General features: G+C 33.9%; 1 protein-coding gene across 2 annotated transcripts in view; it reads right to left on the bottom strand.

Moving 5' to 3' along the window:
* Window positions 1-1,983: 1,983 nt before the first annotated feature.
* LOC129915293 (disintegrin and metalloproteinase domain-containing protein 12) overlaps window positions 1,984-12,379 on the bottom strand; it is a 124,544-nt gene continuing 114,148 nt past the window's right edge. The window contains exons 5-10 of one of the 2 annotated variants that reach the window (XM_055994780.1): window positions 8,777-8,915; window positions 8,513-8,689; window positions 8,235-8,433; window positions 7,014-8,174; window positions 6,818-6,947; window positions 1,984-4,367 (exon numbers count right to left, since the gene is read on the bottom strand). In XM_055994780.1, coding sequence (XP_055850755.1) covers window positions 2,408-4,367; window positions 6,818-6,947; window positions 7,014-8,174; window positions 8,235-8,433; window positions 8,513-8,689; window positions 8,777-8,915 — 3,766 coding nt within the window. In that variant the 3' untranslated portion in view covers window positions 1,984-2,407. The remainder of the gene's footprint in view (window positions 4,368-6,817; window positions 6,948-7,013; window positions 8,175-8,234; window positions 8,434-8,512; window positions 8,690-8,776; window positions 8,916-12,379) is intronic. The other variant, XM_055994781.1, reaches the window with a different exon arrangement.

Raw genomic sequence — 12,379 nt, 5'->3', positions numbered from 1 at the left:
TTCGAGCTCAGCCTATAGAAAAGTATACCCTGGTTTCTGTAACAAAAACCTTGTTGACCAGTGCCGAATCCGAACTCAGAAAAATTCTATCACATCGCGTTTTTGAGATATTCCCGTTAGAAAATCGAAAATCCCGCTTTTTGCCAGTTTTCGAGGTTATTTCCTAGCGTTGGTAGGTACTACAGTCTCTGAATAAATCGATACATTTATTTTCGCTTACATACTGGATTTAAGGTTAACATAGAACAAAAGTGGGTAATAAGCAACTGAAGATATCTCGGACAGTAGAAAAGATGTCTGAAAGATTTAAATAGATTTAAGGGTAATATTTCAAAAACGAGATGTGATCGAATAAGTCCGTCTTTGGATTCGAGTTTGGCCACCGAAACCCTTTGAAAAAGCTTAGTTTAGTCCCGGCACCAAAAACCCTGCATAAAAGGGTATTTAAAGGATTCTTAAAAGAGCATTTTAAGGTGTTAAAATAGTGCTTAAGGAAATGTTCAAAGAGATAAAAACTCTTTGTAATGGACCAAACAATTTTTGTTTTCCTTTATACAAACTTCATCGACAGCTTCTGCAACGATGCAAAATTGGTAGTCATTTTAAGGGAGATTTTCGTATAGGTAATCAAATCACTAAAATACAAAAACAAATTATTTAGTGCTGCATATATTAGACTTGTATATGTTTATAATATAGGTATCTTTTGATTTTCTGAAAAAAAATTTCGGGGGGGGGTTAAACACCCAAAACCCCCCCCCCCCCTAAATACGGCTATGACACTCGGGACTATAGATGCCAGAAAAAATGATTCGGCCGAATACAGAATATTCAGCCACACTCTTGGGCCGAACATTCGATCCTGACTTTTGATGAAGTACGATTTTTTTACGAAAATAGTATATCTTTTGCTACCAGCCAATGCTGAAAAAGTAGTTTTTACACAACTAACCCTTAAAAAATTTTTTTATCAGAAGCTTGGGAGCTCATTTTAAACGCGTCGTAAAGTTAAACTTAACTGTTATTTCGAAACCAATTTGCCTGCCAATTAAAAACTCATAAGTACACTTTGATGTATGCGTACTTTTTTTAAATATAAAAAAAGCTCGCAAAAATGTTGTTTTATAAAATCTATTAGAAAAATTTATATCTTTCCCAAATAAAGATATTTTTGTTGTTGTGTTTCGCACTGAAAAGTGCATTCGCATATCTCTATCCAGTCCGTTAATAGACTTGAAAATGCCAAAATATTCCGACGCACTTCGAGTGTGTTCATGAATTTTATAAAACAATCAATTTATTGGAACGTCTATTCAAAATAAGTTAATATCCTTAAACATAAATAAAACCAAATTTTATAATTTCGTCAAAAAGTTTAATTATTATTATTATTATCATTAATTTATTGTATACATATATATTTTATTATATATACTGCCTATACATGATTTCTTATAATTTACATATCTCATTTTGTCATAATTATTAAATATATATCATAACTAATAAATATATTTAATTAATATAATATAGTACCTAGTAGTTCGTTTATCTCGTAAGTTTTATTTATTTTTTTGCATTTTCATATTTTGTTTTTGAAGACTTAGCTGTGTTACATTTTTGATTTTTGTTTTTAGTGACATATTTTCTTAAATAAAACTTACATCAATTTAATTCTTTTTTGTTTTTTTTTTTTTTATCTATGCAATGCTAAAAGCACCGCTTTTGACTCAGCTTTAATTTCAATTGAAGACAAAAAAAATATAAAACAAAAATATATTCGGCGCTTGTCTACAACTTAGAAATCTTTGGTACATTATTTACAGTTAATTTACAGTATTTATTTCTTTTCTTATTATATTTTTTTTTAACTCAAATAAAGTACAAGTAAGGTACTTTTTAGTTAAATTTGAAAATAAAATATAAATAAAAAAATAAAAGAACAAATTAAAAAAAACTCTTAAGTAGTTATGTTAATGTTATTTACATTTTTTTGTTTTTTTTTTTTATAAATAATTAGCTACATATAACTTGCTACAAAAGAATGTCCTTGCTACATGAAAATAAAATAAAAAACAAAAACTAAAAAAAAAACTTAAGTTCCACAGAGAGATCGAGCCTTAAAAACAAAAAAACGAAAAAAAAACCCACAAAGCAGTCTCTTGTCAGTCAGTTTTGTAGAATTTCAAAAACACAAAAACAAAACGGTACCGTTTTCGAGGTTTTGATGTAGCCAGGACTTTGAATTCTTAAATAAAAAATTAAAAAAAATCTTAAATTCTAATTCGAGACATTATTATATGAAGAAATATAAATTAATTAATATTTTTATCGGGGCATACTTTTTTTTTATATAGGAATGGTTCGGGAATCCGATTAAGAACACAAAATCATCTCTCTCTTTCTTTCATTTCTTAGCTAAACTTCCAGTCAAAGGCTTCGTTTTCGGTGAGTTTTCAAATTTTTGTTGCAATGAGGCAACAGTCGAGACTTTGCCTCCTGCTGTTGGACGTTGAGCTGTATTTGATTGTGGTGGTTTCGTCGCCGTTGCGGTTGTAGATTCGATAGCCTTTTTGCTATTTGTGGATATCGTTCGACCAACTGTAGATTTAGTGCCTGCACCGGCTACAGTTGGTTTTGTAAGTGGTTTGGGTTTAGCAGCACCTGATGAGGGCAGTGATTTTTTAGATGCTGTAGTATCAGTCGTTGATTTTGAATCAACGGTTGTTGTCTTAGCTAAGGGACTGGGAGATTTACTAAATGATTTATTGCCTCCTCTTGAAGCGATTGTCGATGGTTTCGGAGTGATAGTTGGAGCTCTGCCAGTTCTACCTGTTGTGGTAGATTCACTTTCAGCTTTAGGCTTGAAGCTGGAGAATGCATTTGTTGTTGAAATTGATGTATCAGATCGAGTTGGGGCAACCCTTGCGATGGGTGCACTACTGACTGTCGATGGTCGGATATAGCCACCTGAAGCGGTGCTACTGCTGGACTTAATGTAGTCCGGTTCTGTTTCATGTTCCCCACTGGGAACATTTTCATAAGGCGCATTTGACTTGATCCCTTCGGCGCTACTAGCACTTTTAAGGGTCGAAGCTGAGTATATTGAGTCTACATTACGTTTTTCAATCTCGTTTACGATCTCTCCAAGGAGACCCATACTATCGGAACTTTCTTCTATCGATGATGGCACCTTAACAGGAGATACAATCTCATCGATAACAGAATAGATGTTATCGGATCCTGTTGGGGATGGTGATTCCTTGATGTCGGAGAGCGGTTCTTCTATTGCTTCACAGTCATCATAAGTGTGATCAACTTTTGATGATAAAGGCAATTGATAGCCTGAAGAAGTGGTTGATGGGGTCTTTTTGACTCCCGGCGGTGCTGGTGGCCTTGGCGGCGGACTTTTGGGTCTTGCAGTGCCAATAACACTCTTGGGACGATTAAGCCCCGGTGGGTTCCTCATGGAACCAAATGTCTGAACGAGAGGTTGCTTTTTAGTTGGACTTCTCATACTTTGTGCTCGTTTAACTAGATTTTTTGTCTCATCTTGTTGCTCTGAGTCAGAGTTGGATGTATCTGTTTGAGGAATTGGAGCTGATATTTCGATATTTTTCAGCTTCTCTTTGTCGATGACAGGTTTGATTTTCGGGACATATTTGTCCTCTTTTTTCAAAAACGAAGCAATTCGTTTGATTGTTCCATCTTTTGGGCGAGTATTCAACTTGGGATCTGTGTGAAGTGGAACCGGAGGTGGTGGAGCAGGATTGAGTGCCAGCGGAGCGGTTGGAGCTGGTCGAACGGGAACAGCTTCATTACCTTTCCCTGAAATTCCTATTTCCTTGCATGTTGATGTCTCGAGTACAGGGTTCGATATTATTGGCCTTGGATGTGATCCAGGATTTGGAGGTGGAAGAGCTGGTGCTGAAGCATCAGGAAGTTTTCCCAACGTACTAGCCTTTTTCATGCCCAATACAACACCATTTGGTTTTTGCATATCATTTCTATCCAAAGTTGCATGTTTTGGAACTGGTGGAGCCGATCGAGCAGGTACACCTCCATTACTAGATTCATGCACTGCAGTTGACTTACTAACTGGATGAACAAATGCAACATTAGGAGCAACCACTGCAGTTGGTGGACCCGAATCCGATAAAGGTCGCAATGTGAATCCTTTAAACTTGCCAAACATTCCATTGTTAATTGTTGCATCTGAATCCGATGGTGACTTGAGAAGTGCAGAATTCATATCATCTGTACTACTGGGTGTAGATTTTGGCAATCCACCATTTGGTGCTGATGGTGGTCCACGAGGAGCTGATCCTTTGGTCGTTGATTTCATACTGAAAGAAAGTTTTTCGAGACTGATGTTAAATTATTGGAATGAAATTGGATTTGAAAAGTGCATTTAGATAGAGAATAAGTGAACTGTTAGCCTTAAAAACAAAGACCATAACCCATGTGAAAGGGGAAACATTAAAAGTGCGACAAAAAAATAAAAACACAGCACAAAACAACAAAATAAACAAATTACCAAAAGCATTAAAATAAAGACAACAAAAAGACATTACACAAAAAAACTACAACTTAAAATATTTATGTTTTATTATGAATTTTTTTTTACATTTACTAAAATAAGTTTAAAGTTTTACATTTAAAAAAACAAAAACATGTTTGTTTTTACATACAATTATACAGACAAAATAAAGCTAACTTAAAATAAATTTAAAACACAGATCGGCAGTACGTTTTTGGTATAATACATTCTAATATTTGTTGGGGTGATTATTTGAGTTTTAATATTTGATAGGAATTTCTATTGGTGAGGGTTATAATTATTTGATGAAGGAGATTCTATGTGCAACGTGAGATTTAAATCCTTTTTTAAAAAATAAATTGTTTACTTTCTGAACAATTCGTTTTTAATAAAATAAAATAATATAACTATAGGCTTTTTTTAGTCTAATTGTTAACAGAAGTCATTTTCATCTCCCTCAATAAATTAAAATGCGAATTATTTGTTAATATAGCCAAAAATCTTATGTTCTTGATTTACTCGCTTTTAATTACACTGGTCAACAAAATTTAACTTTTTTTTGTTACAGAAACCAAGGTATATTTTTCTATAGGATTTTTGTGTGCTGAGCTTGAATCCGAATTCAAAAAAATTCTATCACATCACGTTCTTTGAATAATCCCGTTAGAAAATCGAAAATTTGTAACGGTGTATATTTTCGATTTTCTAACGGGATTATCTCAAAAACGTGATGTGATATAATTTTTCTGACTTCGGATTCGAGCTCAACACCCAAAAAACTTATAGAAAAGTATATTTTGGTGTCTGTAACAAAAACCTTGTTGACCAGTGTTATTAGTAGGTAGTTTCTGTGAAACTTCGCTTCCAAAATCAAGAAAACTGTAACATTTATCGTACCAAAAATTGTTCCATGCATACAATGGATTGCCCCATTGCGTCCGATCACTTAATCTCAAAATTCTAACCCAAAAATTCAAAACCCAAAATCTGACTACTCCAAAATCTAAACAGTATGAAAAATATACATACTCATCAGAAATTTATACGCAATGTTCATTTATAGTGTTTTTTTTATAATTTCAAAAACTCACTAAAGGTATGCAATTTTGTAGTAATTTATTAAACACAAAAAAATTAATGTCTCTTATCAAAAAAGTGTTTTTTTTTTACTCAAAAACTTCTTCTTTTTTTTAAATTTTGTATAAGCTATATAAAGGCTTTTGTATAAAAACATTTGTTGAAGTTGGATAAGTCAATTGGAAGAAACTCAGAAATTAAAAAAAAAAAAAAAACGTTCTATGAGAGGTACCGTTAAAATTGGTTTTCGAAAACAAAAAGGTTCGTCAAAAGATAGACCTTATTCAAGAAATAATGAATGAATTTTTTGGGTAACCCCTTGAAATAGTCCATTTATATGCTTTTGACTCCTTTTTTTTAGAGGGAACCATTGGATATTCGTGGGAGCGATAGTTATGATGGATTATTTTAAACTCTGATTGGAAATATGGTTTAATTTTTTAAATAAGCGAAAGTTACTCAATAAATCCGAATGAAATTCATATAAAAATATTTGAATTTGACTACGTACGTTTTAGTACTTCTGCATTATTTTAATGTTTATCCCAAGTACATCAAGCTTTTGCACTCATGAAAAAAAAATTTATCGTGAGGGACAAAATTGTCCTACACGACTGAAATTAGTCGAAGGAAATTTTAAAAACAAAAATATGGGAACATTAACTTGTGAAGTTTGATCAAAAATAGTGATTTTGATTTTGAAAATATCAGTCTCATAAGATATTGTCTACCTAACTCAAAATCTCACCCAACAAAAATTAATCAAACTAAATTCGAACAAAATTCGCATTTCATTTTTTAGCATTTACGCATATTTTTATAAATAAAAAAAAAATCTAAGTAAAAAAAAGCACAATGCACTTTTGTTTCTTTGTTTTTGTATATCACGTCAATTGATAGACAAACCTATTATTTGAATCTAGAATATATTCTGTGCTATTGCAAAGTGCGTGCGGATTAGTAGTTGAACACAATTTAATATCTGTTATTTGTAATTTTCTTTTATTAGTAGTAGAATTTATATTAGTGTTATTATTGTTATTTATGTTTGTAGATGTAGTTGTAGATATTTTGCTAGAACATGAAGAAGAAGTAGAAGTTTCGGAAGAAGAATTGGGTGCAGTTGTGGATGTGATTGTTTTTTCAGAAGAACAAGGCGTTGAAATGTTACTACACAATGAACGTGGTGAATGTACATACATATTTTCAAATAATTTTCCAGGCATTTGTGGATTATTGCGACAATAGTAGAGTAGGAAACATAATAAGGCCATAACTGGAACAACTCCCAAAAAGAATATGAACATGAAACGGGTGAATCCATCGCGACCTGAAAGAAAAATGAAATATTTTTTAGAAATATCCTTCGAGGTGAAAATATAAAATATTAAGTTACTGTTTGGATTTGTTGCCGGTCCACTGTCTCTGGAGCCTCCAGGTCCGGGGCCACTGCAGAAAGGTGGTGCATAGCCCAAATTACAATGGCAGTGTCCTTTACTATTGCAAATTCCGTTTCCATTGCAGTTTTCGGGGCACTCAACGCCGAAACCACTCGCTCGCAAATTATCAATCCCAATGCACTTTTGGCCAACACACATTTTGTTCTCGCCACATTTAGCACCGTTAGGTGTGAGACCCGGATCTGTCGATTGCAATCCCAGATCCACAATAGCAGTCCGACAGGGAATGATGTTACCCTCGTGATTTAAGAAACTATGCGAAAGCACAGCCACAGATTCCATTCCGAATTCAAGACGTTCGTTCAAATGGCGACAATGCAACATGCCACAGTAAATATCCTCCCTCTCGCATTGGAAGTATTTATTATTGATTCGATCAAAACCACAATTCCCATGACGACTTCCGTTAAGATTCTTCCAATAACAATGCTCTGAACTCTCTCCAGACGGTCCCCATAGAATACGACATTGATTGCTTCGAGATCTACAGGTCCCCTGATAGCAGTAGGCATTCCCACCATCACAAGTATCCGTATCTCTTTTGAACACATTTGTTGGGCAGTATTCCGACTCTCCAGTACAATACTCAGAGAGATCACATTCATTTTCCGAGGGTCGACAATTCGTGCCGGCAGTCTTGGGTCGACACGTACTCAAATCACAGCATTCGCCAGTGGCACATGATGCATTCTGCCTTAGCATACAGGTATTTGGATCACAGCAAGTATTTTTACAATACTCAGCCAAACCACAGTCACATTGTTCTCCAGGTTCGACAAAACCATTGCCACATTGAGGTGAGTCAAACAACTTGGTTGGCTTATTTCGCAAACAATAGTTCATGCCACGTGAGAAGGCAACATTTAATTGATCAATGCTGCATGAACTCCAGTGACGTGGAACCACCGAAGTACTCGATGCAGACATTATACACTTCTCATCTGGACACCGACAGTCGGGTGTGTCGTGTTCCATGCCGAAATTATGGCCCATTTCATGTGCCATTGTTGCTGCCACAACGGCAACAATTTGACTGTGTTCCATAGAAACACCACCTGAGTATTCATATGTACAAATAGGTCCTTTGAGTGCTTTTCCTGGAAGACAAAACATTTCAATTAAAATTGTTTCCAAGTGTGTAGTTTCATTGAACTTACCCACAACTCCACCATTGAATGGTTCTTTCGTCAGTAATTGAGCATTATCATTTGGATGATTCACAGCCAGTTTAGTTCGGCGATAATGTAGGAAATTCTTCAAGGTCACATCGCCGTCTTGAGAGAATTCAATTTCGTTCGATTCATTCCATACAACAACCCCAACCAAAGCGATAAATATATTTAAAGGTTCATAGAGCTGCAATGAGGAGATTAAAATAGCAAATTATATAATCTCTTAGCCAGATGGGTCATCGACTTGATGGAATCTATCTTACCGCATTGACAATATTTGCCAAATCTTTACAATGCTTATGCACCTTCTTCATACTCTCACCCAATGACTTGTAGACTTTGTTATCAACAACTATAACCAGTTCGACGAACGATGAATGTTTGTTGGCATTGAATGGGCCTCGAATAATGTTATTATCAATGCTGTTGGATCGTTTGTACTGAAAGGGGAGTTTTTTGTTAATGAAAATTTTTCTTTCTGAGGAAGCAATGATCTTCTTGAAGGATATATGTACAAATTTACTTACTCGTAAGATTCGATTGAACTCGGAGCCATCGATCCGATTTTGAATGTTATCCCAATCTCGAGGTCGTTCGTTGGTTTCGTGAATGTGATTTGATTCAGTATTGTAGCCACAGGTTGCATTGTGCAAGATGTCAGCATGTCTAGAAGGGAATAAGTGAAATGTTAGTTTTGCAAGGTAGAAATGTAGAAATGATACTAACAACACTTTCTGTTTTGAAATAACTGAATTAGGGTTAGAATTAGAAAACTCGATATCTAAATTATTTTTCGAGTACCTACTTAAAATTACGTTATCACCAAGTATATTGAATCAGTTATCAGAGGAGTCGTCACGAAAGACTACTGGTTAAAATCTTAACTTATTCAGTTTACAAATTTGGGTTTTTGTTGATACGAGCAGAATTTGTAATTCAATTGATTGACATTTTTCTAAAATTTTCTAGCTAACGTGATTTTAACCATTTTGGTAGATCATTTCTTGGTTTGCTACTTTTTGGGAATTATATTTACCACATGTTGTGCCCAGTTGAAGGCAGCTCGCAAGGATTTCGCTGACTGGAGAAAGTTCTTGGATTGTAAGCACTATCTTAAGAAAGTCGTTGCTGAAAGTTTTACACCTAAGGTACCTACTGACTTTTGTAAAATGCGATACTTGTGACTTTTTTAAACAATAAGAGCGCTTAGATCGACTAAAAACGGAGCACCAAATTTTTGAGTCTGGACTTTTGTAGGAATTTAAAAAAATAAGTGTTATATAGACTATGATATTTTATCCTATTCGTTCGAGAGACAGGGTTTGTCCATTTAATAAAGATAGACTATAGAATAGTATTTGGTCTTGGTGCCATCAGTCGGATGGAAAAAAGGAAACATGTCCATAATAACAAGCAGAAGATAGTAGTTGAAAAAGTTAAACATGCTTAGTTTTTGGATGTCAGACAGTGGTGACTGATGGTTGGGCATTAGTTAGTTATTGAAGGTTTTTTCCACGTTTATAAAAATTCTAGGGGTGTGTTTAGGCTCATGATGCTTTAGTATTTCGCGGTTTCAAAGATTCGTCATTCAATCAACATTTTGGGTGAAGAACACTTTAAAATGTTTTAATGAATAAAGTAATTGATTTACCTATTGTAAGAAAGTTGGAGAGAACAATCTACTTACAGCATGGTTCTAGGAATTGGGAGGTTTGTAGGGCAAGAAGTTTTTGAAGATCTAAGAACATTTTTCTTGCTTTTTTGACGGGGATCTAAGGATATCTCCTTTGAACATGGCAATACCAACTGAGTCTGTCGTGTTCAATTTATTGCTTTTAAGCTATTTTAGTTTAAGTATTGTACAGGTTATATTGTTATTTTTTATTAAGTTTGAAGAAAAAGACGGGCAGTACCTTCGGTTACCATATGGTTGCCACTATTTGTTTATGTAATTAATTTCGTAGACATTAAGGTATTTAAGTTCTAATATAGAGGGACGATCTTTTATATTACAAGACTTTTATATAATTTTATAAAATCATGCTCCAAAAATCAACTCAGAATTTTAAAAGAATTCTTCAATGAATACTTTGAAATGAATATGCTTCCGGAAGTCGCATTTCTATTGATTCACTTGTATGATTACTTGTTTATCTTGATATTTTGTAATCCTATGTTAAAAAATAAGGAACAAGGCAAATACAATCTACCCAAATCATGGAGTTTAACCCGAAAAAATGAATGAGTGGCGTCTAGCCTCAACCGGAATGTTAAACATTTTTTGTGTATGGAAAATAGGTACCATCGAATAGATTTAGCAAATATTTAAACAACACTCAAAGCGGACATGATAGACAGAATGAGCATTACACACATCAATAGAAGGTGGGAGAGGCAACAACAAGAAGAAAAAAACAAAATATAAACAAATCGTTTCGATTTCGCTGGAAGCAAATAGTCATACCTACAAAATAAAAAAAAAAAAAAAAATAACAACGAAGATTATTCCAATGTTTATACGCAAATAGAATTAGAACAAATTATGACGATGATGTGTGCAGGTACAATTTAAATACAAAAACAAGCAAGGCAAAAAAAAATGTTTTATGGATTTTTCTCCTTTCATTCTCAGCATAATAAACTGCAGGCAAAGATTGAAGTGTTTTAAACGTGTGAATTTGTGAATGACTGCAATCACCCCAAAATAAGAAAACACCAAAATGTTTGTTCTTGAGAAAGTTTTGATCTCAAAGAAAAGAACCAAACGAAACCAATTTATCACTTTCAACAAACAAATCAATTAGAATGAATGACGAGAGCCATGGACAAACTTTGTGTGTATGTCTGGAGGAGAGAAACTGAAATGCATGAGTGCGGTTTTTTTTTTGTAAAGGAAAGTTTTAATTGGGAATGGTGAAGCGATGTTGTGAATTGGGAACAGAAATCAGTAAAAATTAGGTTGTATTTTGTGTTTAAAATGTTGTGAAGAGAAAAAGTGTATACATTTGCATAAGTGGGTTGGAAAAGAGTATTAATTGCTTACTTCAAACTTTTGTCATGTTAATGAAGTGATAAGATTTGAAAAGTTGCAAATTTTTGTTGTTGATTTTAAAAAGAGGTTTTTTGTCTAAGAATTACAAAGCTTTAATGAAGGACAATTAATGAAGATGACAGGGGCCTCAGCACTTAACTTGATACAACCAAGTGTGGTTTAAACAATCGAATGTCGGCAGATTCAAATTTGGTTCAATCAAAGGTTTTTAATGGAGAACGCTCGATTGAACCAAATGAGTTAGACTTAGCAAATTATTTTATTTTCGGTCCCACATAACCTTTATAGTAATTAAAATCATGCTCTGTTTTGTACTTTATCTACCAGACCCAAAGCAGTGTTGCCAAAACTGGCTATTTATCGCCAAACAGGCTCCTTGAACTTTTAACTCGCTCCTAAAAATTTTGATTTTCGATTTATCGGATTTTGGCTCTTTTAATTTTGAACTTGGCGATTTAAGGCTCCTTTAAAATCAAAGCATTTTACAGCAAAAATTCACCAAAAATGTGAACCGGCAACCAATTTGCATAAATTTTTCATTTAATTTTCATTCAAAATGTATTATTATTATTATTATTATTATTATTTATTAAAAGCACATAAATGTACAGATAATAATATAGATATTACAGCGATAGCTACCAGGGCTTATAGCTGGACTTAAAAATAAAAGAAGGAAGTATATTTAGTGTAAACAAATTTGCAGGGGGCGATCGAAGTGAAGAATATGAACATGGAGTTATATTCTCCCATTCGATCGCCCCCTGCTCAAGGTAAAAACGAGCTTATACTATATGCTATTTACAAGGTCTGTTATTTCTAATAATTTAAATACATTTTTAATATTTTGTTCCGAAGGAACTTTTAATAACGAGGATAAATTAGTTTTGAACAAGTTATTTGTGATGCTGTTGATTTTTGGGCATTCTGATGTGAGGTGTTTTATGGACAGGATGGCGTTTGAATGACAAAGTGAGCAGTTTGGTGGATTCTCTTTGGTGATTAAGTGGCTGTGAGTCAGTTTTGTGTTTCCTAAGCGGAGACGTAGGAAACATCTGTTCATTTTGGTTGTAGAAGT

The sequence above is a fragment of the Episyrphus balteatus genome, chromosome 3 (assembly GCF_945859705.1).
Source record: "Episyrphus balteatus chromosome 3, idEpiBalt1.1, whole genome shotgun sequence".
NCBI classification, from domain to species: Eukaryota; Metazoa; Arthropoda; class Insecta; order Diptera; family Syrphidae; genus Episyrphus; species Episyrphus balteatus.
The sequence above is the reverse complement of the archived record's forward strand: the minus strand, read 5'-3'. Positions and strand labels throughout refer to the sequence as shown.